The sequence below is a fragment of the Podarcis vaucheri genome (genome assembly GCF_965113315.1).
Source record: "Podarcis vaucheri genome assembly, chromosome: 4".
In the NCBI taxonomy this organism is placed as follows: Eukaryota; Metazoa; Chordata; class Lepidosauria; order Squamata; family Lacertidae; genus Podarcis; species Podarcis vaucheri.
Genome location: NC_138762.1, coordinates 58,878,849 through 58,900,033, shown reverse-complemented (window position 1 = coordinate 58,900,033; position 21,185 = coordinate 58,878,849). Strand labels below are relative to the sequence as shown.

The 21,185-nt window shown below is 43.5% G+C and overlaps 1 protein-coding gene across 5 annotated transcripts in view; it reads left to right on the top strand.

Annotated features, from left to right (window-relative positions):
- LOC309530765 (cystathionine beta-synthase-like) overlaps positions 1–20,822 on the top strand; it is a 31,486-nt gene extending 10,664 nt beyond the window's left edge. For all 5 annotated transcript variants that reach the window (XM_082219843.1, XM_082219840.1, XM_082219844.1 and 2 more), the window contains exons 3-16: positions 3,765–3,871; positions 4,565–4,699; positions 7,657–7,736; positions 8,817–8,948; positions 9,629–9,698; positions 10,951–11,042; positions 11,450–11,581; positions 12,768–12,852; positions 14,129–14,234; positions 15,602–15,676; positions 16,651–16,785; positions 17,652–17,760; positions 18,837–18,921; positions 20,398–20,822. In XM_082219843.1, the coding sequence (XP_082075969.1) occupies positions 3,765–3,871; positions 4,565–4,699; positions 7,657–7,736; positions 8,817–8,948; positions 9,629–9,698; positions 10,951–11,042; positions 11,450–11,581; positions 12,768–12,852; positions 14,129–14,234; positions 15,602–15,676; positions 16,651–16,785; positions 17,652–17,760; positions 18,837–18,921; positions 20,398–20,570 (1,516 nt within the window). In that variant the 3' untranslated portion in view covers positions 20,571–20,822. The remainder of the gene's footprint in view (positions 1–3,764; positions 3,872–4,564; positions 4,700–7,656; positions 7,737–8,816; positions 8,949–9,628; positions 9,699–10,950; positions 11,043–11,449; positions 11,582–12,767; positions 12,853–14,128; positions 14,235–15,601; positions 15,677–16,650; positions 16,786–17,651; positions 17,761–18,836; positions 18,922–20,397) is intronic.
- The last annotated feature ends 363 nt before the right edge of the window (positions 20,823–21,185 follow it).

Here is a 21,185-nt window from a genome sequence, read left to right as displayed (position 1 = left end):
AGGGGTGCCGACTTATAAAAAATATTGGGGGAGCCCGCGAAAGCTCATGAATAATAAATAAGCTCATGAATATGCAGATAAAGTGGCGCCGCCTCCTCGTGAGCGAATAGGGGAGAGCGTGCTGCGCCTATTAATCAGCTCCGAAGGAAATTGGGTGGAGCTTTTGCTCGGGAGGGAGGGCAGGAGGCATGCAGCCCGACCCTGTGCATTTTGGGCTGGGGGAGGGGCGGCGGTGACGCTCTGCTGGAGGGGCGCCCGAGATTATTGGGGGGGCGGAGCCCCCCAAACGAATTTTTGAGGGGGCTCGGGCCCCCTCAGGCCCCATGGAGTCGGCGCCTATGGTACTGCTGTTTGAAGCATTGTATCTCAAACCAGCTTTACATCCTTTGGAGTCCTTAAGCAGTTCCTAATTCATCTCCAGCCAAGGTGCAAATACCTTTGCATAAAGTAAATACATCTCCTTCCCGGCAGTAAACGTCAATGAAGCCACACTAACATGAACAGCGGGGGGGGGGGGGGGAGAGTGCTGTGAAACACACAAGTGAAACAACTGCAGTGTGCTCTAAGGCGGCAATGTGGACAAGTCCTACATTTAAAAGAGATTCAGAAGAGCAGCTGCAGTGTGGCACAGACTCATTCTCATCTGAGTTTCAAAATGCAAACAGTAATGAGTGGCACCCTTAAGGCTTCTCTCTAATCTATCTTTTGTGGTAGCTGGTTTGTGTGAAATGATAATAGCTATTCACTGCATAAGCAAAAGAGCAGTAAATCTGTTTAGAAATTGTTCGGGGAGGTGATCTGTCTGAGAGCAGAGCTGCGGCTTCCCCTATCACAGGACCACCTGCACCAGCAGCTTGGTGCTTAGTTCAGCTTTTCCACAGATGAAAAAGGCTGTTAGAAATACAGTGGTGCCTCGGGTTAAGTACTTAATTCGTTCCAGAGGTCTGTACTTAACCTGAAACTGTACTTAACCTGAAGCACCACTTTAACTAATGGGGCCTCCTGCTGGAGCAGGATTTCTGTTCTCATCCTGAAGCAAAGTTCTTAACCTGAAGCACTATTTCTGGGTTAGCAGAGTCTGTAACCTGAAGCGTATGTAACCCGAGGTACCACTGTACACTTATTTCCATCTCACCACTCAAAACTAAACCAAAGCAAATTGTTGGGGGGAGGGTAATGAAATCCCCTTGCTTCTGCCAAGATCTACAAACCACCATCAAATTTAGCAACATCAAAGTATTTCCTAGCTGTCCATTGTAAGGATTTTTTTTAAAAAAATCATTAAACTATAAGAGAGGAAGGTGGAAGAAAGAAACCCTGTCCTTCTTTATTAAATGTGTAGGGTGTGCAAGAGCTCTACACTTCACAAAGTAAAACAAAGTTTTCTGCTTGAACCTGTGCAAGATAACATAGATCTGTAACTGAATGCTTCCTGTAGTAAAATGAGTTAATGATAAGCAGGAGGATTTAGAAGTCATCTGGGATATCCTGGTGACTTGTTTGTTTAAAATGTTAGCTCTACCTCTTCTAAGTACAATATGTCCTAAACGTTAAGGCATCATAAATCTCCAGACATACCTACCTAGCTCAGGTGAGGAGGGGGCACGATTCTCTAAAGGAAGGACTTATTTTTTGGATGATCTCTTTTCACTGCTAAGCAATATATCGTCGCTGGAGAAAGTGGAATTATTTCACCATGATGAAGGGATACTGTGATCTGAAGCAGTTTGTGGGATGTGGGAGTTGCATGAGAATCGTAAGCACTTAGTTAGGGGAACATCTCAGGTACGATTAATATCAGTTTAAGACATTGTTCATTTTTCTTGATAATTTTGCCAATTAGAAAACTGTTTTCTCCTAGAGTTCACTTTGCTTTCTTCTCTGTCTGGCAAACTTGTCACCGCTGAATGTTGCTCCTTTCTCATACATGAAATGAAAACTACAAGTAGCTGAGGCAGTCAGTTTCAAAGCACACGCACAATAAATTCCAGTCCCCTAAGATTATTCCAAAACGATGAGTTCAAAGAAAAGCCCCTAGAGGGAGCTCTTTTACATATTCTCTAAGAAGCTGTGCAGTGCCAAATTTATGGGATTGGAAAACTCTACCTCTGTGATTTCTTATACACCTCTTGGATTAATTTGCTGTCCACCCAATCCTGCATTTCTCCAGATGTTCAACCAGAGCTTACACAGATATATATGGTCATTTTCAACCCGTATTTTGAGAGGAAAGTACTTATCTAAATACCCATGAAAGGGTTGTAGCTGAGCAGTAGAGCAGTAGCTCTATTATTATTATTATTATTATTATTATTATTATTATTATTATTATATTACATTTGCATACTGGGCAGCCCATACTATGCAGACCAGCTTCCTGTGTTCTTATAATAAGCAGTTTAAGTATTTAAGTACACAGAATCACAGGAGTGTAAAGTTGGAAGGGAACCAAAGGGTCATCTACGCCAACCCTCTGCAATACATATTTTGAGAGCATTAAAAAAAATAAAAAGTCATGTAGAACTGGAAAAGCTATGAGTAAAAGCATGCAAATGTGACGTGGAATTGAAATAAGCATAGTCCCCTATCCCTATCCCGAAGCCCAGCCTAGTAGTGAGACTGTGCGTTCTCTACAGAGGCCAGCCCCATTCTGAGCTGCCCACATGCGCCTGCCACGTAACCCATTGATCAGGTGCTCAATTGGCATGCATTGCTACCCTGCATGCAGACAGGTGTACATGCTTTGAGCTCCTCTGTTCAACAGAAGGATCCTGATTGGGCCAGGATCCCCTTTCATCTAGAGGAGCTCTATAGGTGTCTTTACCTAGGGATGCTTAACTCCAGCACTTTTTTTCCTGATGGGATGCAGGGGTTTGCATACCCCTAAACATTTTGTGAATCTAAGTTTGGCCTCATTGAGGGGCAGTATTTCAATAAGAGTAGAAAAAGAGTACCGCTAACCTTTTTTTTAAAGAAAAAAAACCCCACTGCTTAACCCTTTTCCGCCAGCAGCGGGAATGACCAAAGTGGCTAATACTTTCTCCCTCACACATACACACACTCTTAGGGATGGGGAGGAAATTTAATTTGGTTCACATTTAAAGTGGAACCTACCTCACACACACAGTTTTTGAAACAGTGCACAACTTGAAAAACAGCCATCCTTCAAAATTCGCACTTATCCGAATTTTTCAATTCCACACTACAGCCAAGGAATGTGTACAAAAATGCATTATACTAAGGGAAATTGCTTTTTAAAAATGTGTATGTTAGGTTAGGCAAAAACTGCATGCCAAAATGTGTACATTAGGATATTTTTTTCACAAATACACTGGTGAATTTTCATGAGGATTTTTTTTAAAAATCACAATTGTTATGGAAATGTGGAAAATGGAAGATTGGGGGAGGGGGAATTGAGAGAAACCAAAACTGGCAGATTCTCCCATCCCTATTCACCATACATACTGTACTCATAGCACACACACACAAATGTATTTTGAAGACTCTAAAATCATTGTGAATGTTGATCAATATAGTATTATCTCATTCTAGATGTAATCTGCCCTGAGACCTTATGGTGAACAGAGATATTTGAAATATTAAATGTTATAGAAATGCTGAAACAAGCAAACAAACAAACAAGTTCCTCAAATGTTGCTGTGTGGCTCTTAGTCGTTAATATATAAAAATGTTTATTTTGAAACTCCACAAAAAACTTTTTTTGTTCCATAAATTCTTCCATTTCGTTCTTTCTCCTAATGCAGTCCAAAAGAACCAAAGATTCTGTCATCTATTTTGGAGAAAATTGGACACACCCCTCTGGTCCGTGTCAACAAGATTTCAAAAGCCCATGGGCTGAAGTGTGAGCTCTGTGAGTGACCTTTTGCTTTCATTCCTCTTGTCAGATTTCCCCCCTCTATGCTGTGTTACAGGAGTTCAAAGTATCAGTGATGAAAAAAGGGGTCATTTAAGCATATAGACCCTACTAAGGAATGATTTGTGCAGAATGCTGGGAAATGGAGGTAAATGGGTACTTTGGGAGCTGCTGAAAGTGGGCTTTGAGCCCTTTCAGTTAAGACCTGCCCTTACTTGTATGACATCAAGTGAAGGGTGAGTGGGCGTGGCTTACCCCCACCCCCCCCAAAGCCTCATGGACCAAATGAGGAAGCCTGGAGGTCCAAGATTGGCATACAAGCTGGAGGGTCCCTGCTCTTGATTTACACATAGCAATATTTTCCAGTGCTAATTGAGATCAGAGGTGAATGAATCTAGAGAAGGGAACCAAAGCCTTACTACAAATAGTTTATTTTTAGCCACAATAAGGGCTATTAGCTACTTTGGGAATTGTTAGGGGTCTCCTGAAACTTCTCAGCACCCTTAACAAACTGTGTTTCCCAGGGTGCTTAGGGGGTTCTTGGTGGTTTGATACTGCTCTGTGTATAAGGCCGAGGGGACCAGTGTCTTAAAAAAACAAACAAAATTACTTATTAGACAACGTGATAACAACAGCAATAAAGGATCTTGAGTCCATGTTCTAATGTGTGAGCTTGATGCAAAATTCCAGTGGCCAAGTGTGAGTATTTCAATGCTGGAGGAAGTGTCAAAGACCGAATGTCCTTGAGGATGATAGAAGATGCAGAAAGAGCTGGTACTCTGAAGCCAGGAGACACACTCATTGAGCCTACTTCAGGAAACACAGGTGAGGAGAAGCAAATAGCTTTTGTGCTTTTAAAACGTCCTTTCCACACGACAAAAGACACCCTTTGTTTTATCTTTAACATTACGTTTGTGTCAGTACTGTGATATGATCATCCACCTCCATAGAATGGATGCAGAGGTGGGGTTGGGGGACAGCTCTGCTACATGGATCCCCTTGACACCAATGCCCTGCTTGTCTTTGCTCGTTCTCTCCCCACATCATCATCATCACCATCATCATCATTATTGAAGAAATATGTGTGCTTTGGAGCTGGTGAAGTGGTCACACGGTTCTATAACAGCTTTAAAGGACATTTTAAAACAACCACAAATTTAAAAATAGGAAAGGTTCACAAATGGAGATTTCTCCATGGGACAAGGGCTGCAATGCTTTAAGAGCCACATGAAGATGTCCGTGAGTTGTCACCGCTGCATATACAGGCAGCAGGTTCATTTAAGAAGCAAAGCTTTATGTAGCAAAGAATTAAACCAAAAATAATAAAAGTACTGTACTTTTTTCTTAAGTTCACCCCAAAGTGATTTTTAAATATGTGAACATAATATATACATGCATGCATACATAATTATATGAATATTGTATATGCATTCTGGGTAAATGCACCCAAAGGATCTATTCTCCAGTTCCTCAGTCTAAAGTGTGAGAAGATCCCATTGGCAGGTCAGTGTGTCTCCTCGTCCTTCCCAAAGGGATTCCGTCTTTAATCCTATTCATTTTGTTCTGCCCTGGCATGCTGAATGAAATCACTGTGAGGAGGAGGAGGAGGCACAAGATGGAGCCCTTGCGATCTCTGTGCACTTCAGCAGGTGTCTCACTTCACCCACAGCAGTGGAAATCAGTGTGCGTTTCTCCTGTGCTCTGCATTGTATTCCCGAGTGTTTGTTTGATCTTGGTCAAATATAGCAGCCATTTCTATAAAACTCCATTGAAGACAGGATATGGAAACTCCGGGTGGTGGGCAAATTCACCCATTATTCCCCACAGCAGAGAAATCTGTGCTTCATTTCTGAATTCACTTTGCTTCTCCTCTTGCACTGACACCTAATGCTAAAGCCCCAGTCGGCCTCCTCATCTCAATGAGCGACAGCTGCTTCGGCCATTCATTCCCAATGAAACCTGAGTGCACAGCAGAAGCACACTGCAAACTAGTCATGGGAAGGGCTTAACATCTGTGCCGTTTTTGTTCTGCACACACACGGATTAGGTGCAATTTGCTTTCATGCCCTGTACTATAGGAAACACAATTATCCCCTTTGTTTCTGCTTCACTTGTTAGAAAGAGAATACTCCAATCTTTCACCCCCTGTAAGCATGCTGCAAGGCTTTATGATCTCATCAACCTTACTCCACCGAGTCTTGAAAAACATAAACCGTTCTTTTATGCTTCTCAGCGTTCCAATTTATTCAGATCAAAGAGCTACAGAAGTCTCTGCGCAGTCGTAGGGTGAACCGGTAGCCATCTTGAAAAGTGTAATTGAGCAACCCCCCATGGCTCCAGCCAACAATTTTCTGATATTAGAAACCATACCAAACCTGCTTAGCTTTGCGAATGCACTAGCAGTTTTATTGCTGCGCCACATCCTGTCTATCTAAAAGTCAGGGCTTGGAATGGACCAAGATCTTGCCTAGGACTTGGCACTGGTCTGCTTCCCCTCTGCCATTATGATCTTCTCTCATAGGGAAGCCAAGAGGCAGAGGAGCATGATGTCTGAACAACTGCCTCCTTTCCTACAGACCCCTCCAGGTGTTAAGGTCAACAGAGGGGACCCATTTGTTAGTTCCACCAGTTCTACCTCCCTCAGAAGTCCATGAAGTGGTGGCTTGGGAGAGGGCATTCTCTGTGGCAGCCACTTAGTTGTGGAATTCCCTTCCCACAGAGGTGTTTGTGGCTTTTTCACTATACAGTCATACCTTGGTGCTGAATGCTTTGGAACTCGTACGTTTCGGCTCCTGAACGATCAAAAACCGGAAGTGAGTGTTCCAGTTTTCAAACCATTTTCAGAAGCCGAAGGTCCGGCATGGCTTCTGTAGCTTCTGATTGGCTGCAGGGTGCTCCTGCAGCCAATCGGAAGCCATGCCTTGCTTTTCAAATGGTTCTGGGAGTCAAACCGACTCCCAAAACTCATTCTGTTCGAGAACCAAGGTATGACTGTACACCTTTCAGTGAATGCTGAAGACCTACCTCTTTACCCTGACCTTTGACACTTGAGATGTGTGCTTGCAGAACCTACCCAATTTTGTAATCTGTTTTAATTCTTGTAACTTGACTTGGGACCTGCTGGTGAAGAGCAGGTAATAAAGACTTTATTATAAAGTTGATGGTAATGATGATGATGATGATGTCGTCTTTTGAGGAAACCCATTGGGGTGGCTTTAACTAAGCAGTCCGCAGGGCAGATGGGAGAAAGGGCAACTGAGCTTCTTGTGTTCTGATTTGCTTCAGAACTTACTGCACCTTCCTCCTGCATGATCCACTCTGCTCAGGCTTACTTTCACACCCATACCATACATTTAAAGCACATGGCTTCCCAAACAGAATCCTGGGAAGTATAGTTTATCCCTCACACAGTACAATACCTAGTACTATAATCTTAAACTATAATCCCCAGGTTTCTTTTTGCTACAAATGCACGTGGAATGTGCTTTCAGTGTATGGTGTGGGACTCTAGATCCAGTGTCGCATCGTACTGATGCTATCCTGGTGCACATGCCAGCTTGCTTCATCCTGTCTTAATGTTCTTTGGCTACAAATATCAAAGATCCTCAATGGGATACTTCAAGAGCTGTTCCCTGGTTTCTTTTCTTCAAAAAGTGAAGAGTTGAAAGTTGCTCAGTTTAGGAGTCGGAAAGAGAGGCGGTTGGAAACATCTGCTTATCTTGCTACTGTTGAATAACTACTCTATTTGTCTTGTTTTTGTTTCCTTCATTCTTACTCACCAGGGATTGGAATTGCCCTGGCAGCTGCAGTGAAGGGCTATCGCTGCATCATTGTAATGCCAGAGAAAATGAGCATGGAGAAGGTGAGAGAAAGAGAGTCCTCCTGACTGATTTAACATAACATAACATACATAACATAACATAAGTGGCCCCAGCCATGGTCAAAGTCAAAGTCTGTTTTGATTTGAGCTGTCATGGTTTCTCCCATCCTAATGCTTCATAAAAGGAAAACTAGACAACCGTGTGTGTTTGAGGGGCTGTTGCAAGGGGGTTATCTGTTGATCCTTAGTGCCTCACAGAACATAGTGAAGCCACTGCTGGATTAGAGTATCACCATTACAGATAACTTGAAATTATTAGATGTAAAAAGCTGCCATGTACTATGTAGAAGGTTGTAATCCAAATGCCAGTTATGCCAGAGTGCAGGAGGAATCGCAGTCATGGGTTTCCTTGAGCTCCAGGGCAAACAGATGGCTCAGAGTTTATTTTCATGCTGGGCAGTAGCTTCATGTGTTGCACATCTCCATGATGCACACACAACTGCCCCCAACGTGGAAGTCAGTGGGAAAGGAAGTGGCGCCCTCGTGGAGCTGGGAGATGAGGCCCCGTGATTTCTTATGGTGTAGATTATGCTGGATTTCTCAGTGTAATTTCAATGATGTTGTAGCAGAACTTGTGGCCGTTCCTTTGCATGTGCAGAATTGAACTCCTTGTTTGAAATGAATGGAACAGCCTCCACACAAAAGAGCTTTGTGAGCATGTTGGGATGCATTTGGGACCTTGGATCTGAGTAGTTATCTTCAGGGAAACTCATGCTGCAGTCCCATTCACATTTTCTGAAAATCAGTCCCACGGAAGATGGTGCATGCATTGTACTTCTACATGCATAAGTATAGGGACTGCGTTGTCACTGTGAACCAGCATAAATCTTCTTACTCTGCCTTGTGGTGGCTACAGTTAAACCAGCAGTGGCATGGGGGAGTAATATGTTGCTGCTTTTAATAAACTTTTTTTTAAAAAAAGAACTTGCTTGCCTGACGTTTGAGATGGACAAAAATTTAAATTTAAAACCCTTAAATATGCATTGTATATGTTGTGCATTTATTTTTTCTTGTGAAAGACTTGGAGGCTGGAAATCTGGAGCTTAACTTTCGCCCCTCCAGGTGGATATCCTGAGAGCCCTCGGCGCTGAGATTGTAAGAACTCCCTGCACGAGATACGACGCCCCAGAATCAAATGTCCGTGTTGCTTGGAAACTGAAAAATGAAATCCCAAACTCACATATTTTGGATCAGGTAATGTATTTCTTATTGAAGTGCTTTGACTGAATTACTTGATTTAAAAAACAACAACTTCTACCCATCTAATTTGTTGATACTAGCCTATAATTAAAAAATATGTGATTTCTAATGCATACCTTTTTTTAAAAAAAATGTCACAGCTTGTTAGTAAACATAGTTTGCTTACCCTTCTTTCAGGCATTTGGCTGTAGGAGTAAAACAAAGCCTATTGATACCCTCAAAGCCTATTGTAGGAGTAAAACACAGCCTATTGATACCCTCATCCATGTCTGCTCTCTCTCTAACTCTGATCTTGCTATGCTTGGTGGGGAGTGGGAACTAAACTGTTCGTTCTAGACATCATTCTGTTTCCAGTGTTAAGGTTGTTATTGCTCAACTTGAATGGAAAGAGTTCAGGATGAGGAAGAGCCGCGGAGCAGCTGGTCTCTCAGCTGATCTGATAAGGGCCCTGCTGCCACTCTGTGTCTCTCTCTGTGCTGCAGCCAAAATGATCTCATGCGCTGCTTGTGAACTTCCCAGAGGCATCTTGCAGACCATTTTGTTCTGATCTAGCAAGGCATTTCTTTCTGAGAGACTTCATGGTTATTATCTGTCTGCTTTCTCTACAGTGCTGCATTTGACCCCATCCATTTGACAGTAACTTTCCCTTTCTTCTGTTCCCTTTACGACAATAGTACAGAAACCCAAGCAACCCGCTGGCGCACTATGACACCACAGCTGAGGAGATTCTGGAGCAATGTGACGGTATAATTAATAATTACTTTAGGGATAATCATGCTGCTCAGCTTACGTTGTTTTACAGAAATGTCTTAAGAAATGGTCATGGATATAACTACTGTTGCCTGTTCTCACTATTGAATTGCCTCTCCTGATTTGTAGGAGAATGAAAACCATGGGTGATATTTGATGACGTTTTATACAGCGCACACCCATTGAAATGAATGAACATGACTAAGAGAGACCCATTAGTTTCAATGAGACTCCTCTGTGTGCAAAATTAGTTGAGGTGCAGATTACTAGCTTGTGGTTATTGCCTTTTACAGTGAAATGTATTAGGGCCGCAATCAAATATATGCTTAAGACTCAATGGATTTGCTTACAATTATCTAACCCTGATAGTTTATTAATTCCACAATTCCACAAGCAGGGGTGACAACTTGAATAAGATATGGGGGGAGGCAGGTAAGTCCCCGCCCGTATAATTGACCACAAGACATGGCACACACACCCTTTGAATGGCAATGTCCATCAACTTTGGGGGGGGAGCTGACCCCTTCAAGTATTTTAGGGGGGGGGTTGAAGGGACCTTGGGCTCTAGGAGTTAGCTCCTATGTCCATAAGTAATTCAGTAAGTACCAGTAGTGGGCAGCATGGTGGGGCATTGGCACTGACCTGACTTGCTGACAGTTGAATCACCACTGCTTATTGGGAGGTAGAGAAGCAAAAGAAGGAAGAAGGAGGTGGATGTGTTGCAAATTTACCAGCAGGGACAACCCATTGCTTCTAATGATGCATTTACATGGTGCCAGCTTCCCCACTGCCTCTCCTCTTTCCCTCCTGGTAAGCAGTAGCAGCAGTGACTCACTCACCGGAAAGTCATGTAAGTGTTGCCATCCCAACATGTGGTAATTGCACAAACGTAAAAGGAAACAGTTCCTAAAAGTTCCTAGTTAAGAGCTCCCACAATTTCATGCAGCTGTTGGCTTACTGTATCACACAGTAAAAACGTAAAGTACGAAGGGCAGCTCCATTTCCTCAAGCTTGCACTGCAAAAACACACCAGGAAGTTGTAGCCAATGAACAACAGTTTATCTTAATTAAAGCTTAATCCTAAATGCTTGTGTTTTGTTTTGCCGTGGATACTGTTCTTATTGTCAGTGGACCATTAATTAAAGTTGCATAGGAGTACAGCTATGCATTTTGGAGCTTGCGGAAAGGTATGCTGTCTGATTGATTGATTGATTGATTGATTGATTGATTGATTCTCCCACTGCAGGCAAAGTTGATATGTTTGTGGCTGGAGCTGGAACAGGAGGCAGCATCTCTGGAATTGCCAGAAAGTTGAAAGAGAAATGTCCTGAATGCAAAGTAAGTGAGAAGGCTTGTTTGGATTGGCTGAGACATCCAGGCCCATGGGAACGTCATTCATGCCATCAGGGACCATCAGGGCCTGGCGAGGAGGCCCAACACACATCAACTTTTTGCTTCAGCAAGGAGATTGTATGGACATCCATTTGATTCCCCAAGTGTGCCAGACTCTTTCTGCTCCTGAAGGAGTTGCGAATACCAGATGCACACAGCTAAATTCTTATGCGCAGTCACCATGCTCTAACACAGTAACATTTACATGTGCCCCTGAAACCTAAGCCTCGTCCCTGACCAGACAAGTGCAGTTTCCTCTTTGCTTGATGGTTCCAAGGCCGGGATACTCATTTTTGTGTGAAGTTGTTGGTTGCTCCTTTAATTTTTTAAAATTAGTTCATTTTCCTTCACAGATTGTTGGAGTGGATCCTGATGGCTCCATTGTGGCCCTGCCCAGCTCACTGAACACAATATCAGCAGAGGATACCACAATGGAGGTGGAAGGGATTGGACATGACTTTATCCCAACTGTCCTTGACAGATCTGTAAGTGGCAGTGTGACAAAGATCAGGAGATAGAGAGATGTCATTTGGCTCTGAATGAAAGCTTTCAGAATCACATGAAGTGCATTAAAAGTTGCTGAGGGTGGTTGAATCTTTGACTGTACATGGCAGCTGCTTAAGACAAGGCCATTTCCCATGGCTGCATTTCAAGTCACATTTGCACATTGCTGTTCACACTAGAGCAGGCATAGGCAAATTCCAGCCCTCCAGATGTTTTGAGACTACAATTCCCATCATCCCTGACCACTGGTCCTGTTAGCTAGGGATGATGGGAATTGTAGTTCCAAAACATCTGGAGGGCCGGAGTTTGCCTATGCCTGCACTAGAATCTTCCCCAAGCCCCCACCCTCTATGCATGAAGTTGTCATCCACTCATGGGCTGTCATCTGTATATGAGCAACACATCTCAGCTCAACTGTGAAGTGAATGTGGCTTACGTTTTCAAATTAAACTGAAGTTGATTCGAGGAAAAGCACATCAAAGTGCAGTATTTCTCAAGAAACTACAGGACAGATATGGATTCTGGCTAATTTCATGTGCAAATGGCTTCCAATACCAGCACTGGGAGCGCACTGGAACCAGAGTTGAATGGTAGCAATGTCCACGGCCCCAGTACTCATTATCATCCAGCAAAAGCCATAGGAGAGACTCTGCCGCAGCATTTCATATAACCTTTAATCATAAATTGAAAGGAAATGGCCTGAAATTGATTAAAACAGCAGTGTACTAACATTGCAACCAGAGGGTGATGATAGGCAACATTGCGGTGCTTTTTAAAAGCTGCCTGATGCTGTCCACGTTGACTCAGAAGTAAATTTCACTGGCTTTGATGGGACTTAATCTCAGGTATGTGCATTGGATTGCAGCGTAGCTGAAAATGCTTTGAGAGAGGCGTACTTCTCAAAATATTTTTGTCCCGCCGATAACAAACATTTTCCAGGGCTGCAAGTGGGACTGTATTTGTATATCCCACCTTATCTTTGAAAAGTTTAGGAAAGTTAAAAACAGATATAGCTAAGCTTACTGAAAGAAAAAAATGATCCTCTTTGAAACTGTCCTCAACTCTGAAGAATCTGTTGGATCTCTGCCCATCCCATTACATGTAGCAGAGGTGCAAGACCCAAAGGCCCCTGAAGCCTTAAAACTCCATATTTTGTTTCTTTTCTAGGTGATAGATCAGTGGTGCAAGAGCAATGACAAGGAATCCTTTCTTATGGCACGAAGACTTATTAGAGAGGAGGGCTTGCTGTGTGGTAAGCATTGCTGAAGATCCATTGTTTAAATCATACTCTTTGCAAATGGCAAATGACTTCTTGGAAAGCATTGTTCAGAGTCTGAGCATAAAGGTTACCCAAGGAACCAATTAATAGACTGACTTAAGGGCCCTTTCACACAATCCTTGTTTTCATGCCGTAAGTATACAGTTGCTAATCATTTACTTGTTGTGTAGAATCCAAGTCTTTCCTTGAAGTAGTGCTGTGCAGATATTGCATTTTGTGCACTCAGAACTCGGTGTGCAAAAGCAACATAACCCCCCCCCCGTCTCTCTCTCCAACACACATATCCAGTGCTTTTTTCTTTAAAAAATTGTTTAGGGGTACTCTCATTTTTACTCAAGAAAATCACCATTTTACAGTTCAAATCAGGAAAAATAAATACAGTAAATGGACAAGAGTACAAAGATTCACAAAATATTTAGGGGTATGCATACCCCTGCGTCCTCCCCAGAAAAAAGCACTGCACATATCTGTTGCTATGCCTTCTGAGCACAGCATGGAATCTGGTTGCCTGGAAGGTCAAAGGTCTCTGCTGAATAGTACATGGGGCATCTTTACTACTGAGTTGCCACAGCACCTCCCTCACACCATGCAATTTTTGTGGCAGTTTAAAATGCTCTGCTTTATTTTCTGTTTTTGTTGTTGTTGCCATTTTAAAAGCTAAACTAGATTAGGGGTGAGCAGAAGGTAGATCAGGATCTGCTGCAATGCCTTCTGAAATGCATTTGTTCAACAATAGCAACAACAATGACAGGGCTCTCTCTCACACACCCTTGCCCAGTATTTTGCAATCTATAGGCCACGGTGCCGCTGGGCAGAGGTGTACTTTTTGGGCACGGAATGAGGTGAAGTGGATTTTGTGTGACAGTACTGAACTCATTTCTGGTGCTGAAAACAGAAGGGGACCCAGTTCCTTCATTCGTGGTGTATGATCTCCACCTCTGCCTCCCCCACCTATCCCCCCTAACTCCAGTTGGTGAATCTTGGGGTTCAAATAAAAAAAACAGAGTAGATTCTGCAAGTTTGGTATCTGCTCACCTCTGATTTATACCTCTGTAGAAGTAGCTATACACAGCTTAGAACTCTACTGTCTAAGAAATACATTTATCCTTGATTTTTTTTAAAAAATGCAACAACACTGAACACTAGCAAGGCTGCCTTCTTGCATCAATGCCCCTTTTTGGCTCAGGAGGACACCAAGTTGGAGATGGCTGTATCTAAATCATTGTAATCTCTTTTTTTCCTGTGGCAGGGGGCAGCGCAGGCAGTGCTATGTCTGTGGCTGTGAAAGCTGCAAAGCATCTGAAAGAGGGTCAGCGCTGTGTTGTCCTCCTGCCTGACTCTGTAAGGAACTACATGTAAGAGACAATGCCTTCTTTCATTTGTGCTCTCCTGTCTACAGAAGCGCATGGGTTGAAAACACTCAGACGTATGTGAGAGGAAGAATCTGTGAGGATAGCAAAAGAATGTGAGCTTGTTGCCCTCGTACCACATTAACAGCAGTGAGGAAACTGTCAACAAAGAAGCAGGAAGCGAGTTTTATGAGGGACTAATTCTGTTGATACCAGATACTTGTAAATCGCTAGACATAAAATTACTTTCAGTTCAGTGATGCGGAGGGGAATGAAAAAAGACAACTCCTGTTATTGTTACATTATCACATGGATAGTGTTATGAAAGTTTTATAGCTCTCAGTGGAAGAAACAGAAGTCTTGCAAGCCATATCACCTGCTATGGATTTTAGTATATGGTTCACACCAGCCCAAGTTTTTCTAGAATGACTCTTGGGGCCTTTCCACACTTGTCATTTCTAGTTGTGTATGGTCTAGTTGTGTATGTGTGTGGATTGTTTTTGGCATGCTGCCACACGACATTGGCATCATTCAACTGGTATTCCAGCATAATAAACTCCAAAAACCTGATTTTCCTTCTACCACAAAAACCATGACATTTGTGAAAGATTCAGAATAGATACTCAGTATTTTCATTGGTGTGTTGTATAAGCATAGTCCCTGTTTCTGTGTGGAGGGGATTGTGAATTGGTGGGTATGGTTTGGGGGACATCTATTTTGTACCACTTTCCTCTGACCTGTGGAAGATATCAGTTTGAAAACTCAGTTCAGAGGAAAGATATAGGCAGCTAGAGGCTATGGTACTGAGTCAAAGTACTGCCAATGACAGCATGCATTATAAGATGCAGACAAAACTTCATCACAATATCCAGGTCTGCCATAGCTCTAGCAGGCATGCAGTTCCTCTTTTAATATCCTATAATCCCACAAGATTAGAATTCTGGAATGCTAGGCACTTTGTACACACAGAAAAAGCTGCAAAAGGAATACCCTCATGCAGAGGCTCATAACTCTGACATTTATTGGCTGGAGAACCATAAGGGGTGTGACTGTGGCCACAGAACATTTCTCCATTGCGGCACAACCTGCCATTCATGTGGGAAGGAAAACCCACACCCACTCTATAATAACAGCGACATGTGACCAAAGCTGCAGGCAAATGCCTACAAATTCACTCTTAAAAATGGCAGATCAAACAGCAACTATGTCACTATTAATGGCAAGTGTGGAAAGTCCCTTAATGTTCAACTCAGGGCTACTTAAAGACACTTACATTCTATGAGCACCTGAAGGTTAGGCTAGTCCTATAATGGATGCTTGGATGAAACACCAAAGTCTAACACAAGGTCTCAGTCTTTCTTAATTATCTCTAGGTCTAAATTTTTGAATGACAAATGGATGGTCAAGAATGGATTTCTGAAAGAAGATGTGGAAGAGCATCATCCTTGGTATGGCTTAGAGTTGCTACACTTGTTAATTTTGCCTGACATAAAGTAAAAGTAATCTGAATGGCGGGGCAGGAGAAAGCAAAGACTGTTTGTTTGTACCAGTGATAAAAAGATGCCTCGATGCTTTCATTTTTAAAAAATGGAGTCCGAAATAGCTTTTTGTTGATGAAATCCAGACGCACTCAGGAGGAGTGCATCTAGGCTGACCTTCTGGTTGAAGCAGGTGTGTGAGTGGTGGGATCACAGACTGCAGCTAATCCTTTTGGATCCATCATGATTTGCATGACACGCTCTGTCTAATTCTTTTCTGTGCTTTGCCATGCAGCATGCACAAGGACAGGTGTATTATGAAGCATAAGGATAGTCGGGCTGGCGAATATTTTTGTCCCAGTGTTATATCCTTGTAGATGGGACCATGTTGGAAAACGTCGGGCCTGGCTCCAGATTTTGGAGGCGCTGGACACAGTATTCCTCTCCAGCGCCCTAGTGCCTGCCATGTGAGCCCCCACAGGTATTGTGGTACCTGCCAGCCTCTCCTTGTGTTCATTTGTGGGCTTACGTGGCGGTGGCACTGTAATAAGCCGGGAGCAGAGCTGCTGCCCAAGTAAGTGAGTCCATTTCTGAGCATCAAGGGTGATGCAGCAATGGGCTAGGAGCCAAGAGATTGTACTAAGTTAGTGTGTATGTAAGCAGGAGGAGGGAGACTGGCGTGGTGGATAAAAGCTAGGCATCAGTCCCAGTGAGCCCTGCCAATGGGTCCTGGCAAATGCCCCACTATGCCAGTACTGGGCCTGGGAAATATAGGAATCAGTCCTAGATAGTTTGCTGAGCTGCAAAGCATTTCCTTAAGTCCTTTCAAAATTTATTTGTGTGTGTGTGTGTGTGTGTGTGTGTGTGTGTGTGTAAGACACAGAGCAGACTGCTGGGGTTTAACACCACTTGCTGTCCTTCCTGCCCCCCCCCCCTTGTGATAGGTGGTGGACTATCAAGGTGCAGAAGCTAAGCCTCTTAGCCCCTCTGACTCTCCTCCCAGATGTGAACTGTCAAAAGGCCATTGAAATCCTTCGTGAGAAGGCATATGACCAGGCACCAGTTGTTGCTGAATCAGGGTAAGTCTCTTATTTGCAGAAACCTCATTCTAACAGTCTTCAGGAGTCTTCAGGAGAATTCCACAATTCTCACTGTATAAAGCGCTAATGAGAAAGAGCCTATCATTGACATACTTACTGAAATCTTTAAAGAAATACTTGGAGTAATATGGGCCTTAGCTAATCTATTGCAAGGCTATTGCAAGTGCCTACACATGAAGGATTCCTGTAGGCTTAGCAGCAGGCATTGCTGCTTTGTAGTTTGGCAAGGAGGCAAAGCATCAAACTCCTCCTCCCTCTGTGCCACCCTCCCCACACAGCTGGCATAGGGAATCCCCAATCAAGAGCTATGTCACATCCGCTTTGGTTCTTATAGTCAAAGGACCTAGAACTTTTATTGATGGTGTGTTATTGAAAAGCTTCCTTTGAGAGTTTGTGACATTTGGAAGAAGAAGAAGAAGAAGAAGAAGAAGAAGAAGAAGAAGAAGAAGAAGAAGAAGAATAGTAGTAGTAGTAGTAGTTTGGATTTGATATCCCGCCTTTCACTCCCTTTAAGGAGTCTCAAAGCGGCTAACATTCTCCTTTCCCTCCCCCCCCCCACATTTGGAGCATTTCCAAAGAGCCCAGTTACGTTCAGTATTGGCCTACCACCAGTCAGGCTGAATAGAAGGGGCATTGGTACTGGTCTAATTCTAAAAGTGGCAGCCTTGCATGCCACTGAGTCTCAGCAGATGTTGCAGAAAGTGAACTCCCCACCCCACCCATCTTGTCCTGTGTCTTCTCTGTATATGCATGAACTGCTGGAGCTCTCATCTCTGTGTTGTGAAAATTCAACTGCATTCATTTTGCTTTTTTAAAAAACCAAACAACTATGTGTTTTCTTGAAGACTCATCTTGGGGATGGTAACTCTGAGCAACATCCTCTCCTCCGTCCTGGCAGGAACTGCCCAGTTCTCAGACCCAGTGATGAAGGTCATGTATCAGCAGTTTTCCAAGGTAATGTGTGCCCAGAACCTGTTTTGGAGTTGCTGCCTAGGGCAAAGGATGAGGATGGGAGATACAGGAAATAAGAGTGAAATCTGAGGTAGAAAGCACCCCAAGGATCCTCTAGACCAGGGTTCAGCAACCTTTTTCAGCCGTGGGCTGGTCCACCGTCCCTCAGACCATGTGGGGGGATCGGACTATATTTTGAAGGGGGAAAAAATGAACGAATTCCTATGCCCCACAAATAACCCAGAGATGCATTTTAAATAAAAGCACACATTCTATTCATGTAAAAACACCAGGCAGGCCCCACAAATAACCCAGAGATGCATTTTAAATAAAAGCACACATTCTACTCATGTAAAAACACGCTGATTCCTGGACCGTCCGCGGGCCGGATTGAGAAGGCGATTGGGCCACATCCGGCCCACAGGCCTTAGGTTGCCTACCCCTGCTCTAGAACAACTCCCTGCAACACAGGAATCTTTTGCCCAACATGGTGCTTGAACCCATGACCCTGAGATTAAGAGTCCCATGCTCTACCAACTAAGCTAAGGAGGCTGATTTCAAAACACTGGAGATGCCAGGGAATGAACCCGGGATATGAGTATTCTGGGTAGGTTCAAGTAGGTTGTCGTCTTGAGATCTTGCCTCATTTAAGATGGTTCTGTTGCTATAGGACAGAGATGGGGATCTGGTGGCCCTTTGGATGTTTCTAGACTACAACTATCATTCCTGACCATTGGCCATGCTGGCTGGGGCTGGTGGGAGTTGGAGTCCATCCATATCTGGAGAACCATGGGCTCCTCAGCCTTCCATAGAGGAAGTTAAACAGAAGCAGGATCCTTCATGCCAAGACACTGCTGGAACATCTTTTCTCCCCCAAGAAAACTGAGGTGGGATGGAGGTCATCTAAGCACAACCTCAGAGGGAACAAGGTGTACTTGACATGGAGTGTCCATCTCATACCTTACGTCTTCCATGTGGTTCCAGCAGTATGTCACTACTTTATGTGGGACTTTATGTAAACTTGGTCCTAGATGTCTAGTAACAATTTGATTCACTTTATGTTTGGGACTTTGTTACAGATTAGCCTGGATGATACCCTTGGAAAGCTGTCACACATCCTGGAAAATGATCATTTTGCTATTGTTGTGCATGAGCTGGAGCAATGTAAGTAGCTTTTCTAGTAAAAATAAAAATGTCATACTACTAATTGTGTGTATATATACATACACACACACACACACACACCTACCTAGAGATGACCTAATATTCCCTTCAAACCATGAAATATACATGAAAGGCATCACACGTATATATTAGTATATTAGTTTACTATTTGTTAATTTATTGCATTTATAGCCCAGCTTTTTCCCAAGGAGCTCAAGGTAGCATTGTAGACATCTGCAAAGGAAAGTCTATATGTTTTGGCTTTCCTTTACAGACATCCATGCCTAATATGTGGACACTGGAGGTGGTGCCATGTGACTCGTGGGGGTGGGGGCACCACCAGCTCCACAGCTCTATTTTATGGGCAAAGGCGACTTCGCGTTCATCTAAATTCCAACAAGCCTCCATCCATTGTATTTGAGAGATGCCCGCAGTTCAGGTTTCAATGACCATCGAATGAAGGAGTTCTTAAGCTTAGGATCAACTACACAGGGTGGGAGTGACCTTTCAGGTATGTAGTTTCCAAGCTGGTTGGGGTGGGATTGTTGACAGCATAAAGAGAGCCCTGTTGCATCAGCCCAAAGGCACCCTGGGTAGCATCCTGTTTTCTCAGTGGACAGCCAGATGCCTATCAGAAGCCCACAAATAGGACCCAACAGCAATAGCATCCTCTGTGTTTCCCAGCTACTGACCTCCAGGGCTTTTTTTTATCTGGAACTGAGTTCCAGCACCTCCTTGTCGTGTTCTGGCACCTCACTGGTGCGTTCCGGCAGTTCTGTAGTGTTGCGGTGCCATCCCCCTGCCTAACATTTGGGGTCATATGGCCAGAGGCAGAGCTAGCTGCTCCAGCACCCTCCGGGCAAGTGTCCCAGGGGGGCAGGGCGGTGATGTCACCCCCCCTCAGGGATGACACCTGGGGCGGACCGCAACTACCGCACCCCCCTTCCTCCGCCAATGCATGTGGCACCTCTGGAAAAAAAGCTCTGAACATAGCCATTGTGGCTAGTAGCCTTTTCTTCTGAGAATTTGTCTAAGCCTTTTTTAAAGGCATCCTAGCTGGTGGCCATCAATCCTTCCATACTTTAACTGTGAACTGTGTGAACAAGTGCTTCCTTTTGCCTGTCCTGAATATTCCAGCATTCAGCTTCATTTCATGGCATGGTGTGTGAGAGAGAAAAACTTCTATCTATCCATCTTCTCAATGTACATAATTGGACAGTGGTATGAAGGAAAAAGTTCTCAGATGCCACAAATAAAGATAACATTTCCTCATGGGAAGGGCTTTCTTTCGGGGGAACTCAGTTCTGGCACCTCTCAGGTGGGCGCCATTGCCATTCTAAGAGAACGAGGGAGATGTTCATGGTGAGATCCAGCGCCTCTTTTTCTAGAAAAATAGCACTGCTTGTGGGTTTCCTCGAATGCGACTCTGGAAGCATCAACAGTAGGTAATCTTCCTTCATTTATGTCTTCTTCCAGACAATGCAGATGGCAGCTCCTTCATGAAACAGATGGTATTTGGTGTGGTCACAGCTGTTGATCTTCTCAGCTTTGTCACCCCGAAAAACAAGACCCAGGAACGAAGAGATGCGACACTGGAATCAAGTTCTTCTGAAAGAATTTTCTCCATGGCAGAATCTGTGGAGAAATAGCAGAAGACCTTTAAGTATAAGGGTCTGGTTTTGTTTTTGAGTATGGCTTTCTATTTTAGAATTAGCATTGTATTTAGTATAGTATTATACTAGTATCTAGTATTTCTATTTTAATTTGCCTGGCTGTTCTTGGTCTGATATGTTCATGGCTATGCTCACCCTAAATGCCACCAAGGGAAATAATTTGGGATCAGGATGATTGGACAAGATCACATACAGTTAAAATAAGTAGCTATTCTGTGATAGCATGTTTTTTAAAAAAAGATTATTGGGAGGAAGCAGTAGACTAAATGGATTCTCCTGTGAGGTTGCCTTGTTGCCTTGATTTTTATCTGATATTTTGTTGTTTGCATTAACATTGATAAATGCATTTCAAAATCTGCTGGCAGAGCAATAAAGAAATACTACAGATGCAAAGGCTGCCTGACTTGATTGTAGAACTGACAATAATACTCTTTTCCTGTACAAGGGAAGTGTGAACTCGGACTGTACAGATGGATGAATGTTCATAAGCCACCTTTCCCCCTGAGAAAGCCTTCCTGCTGTTATGGTTGATTGCTGGAGGTGTATGCTGCTACAACTCACTGCTGCATCAACCTCTTAGAACATTCTTGA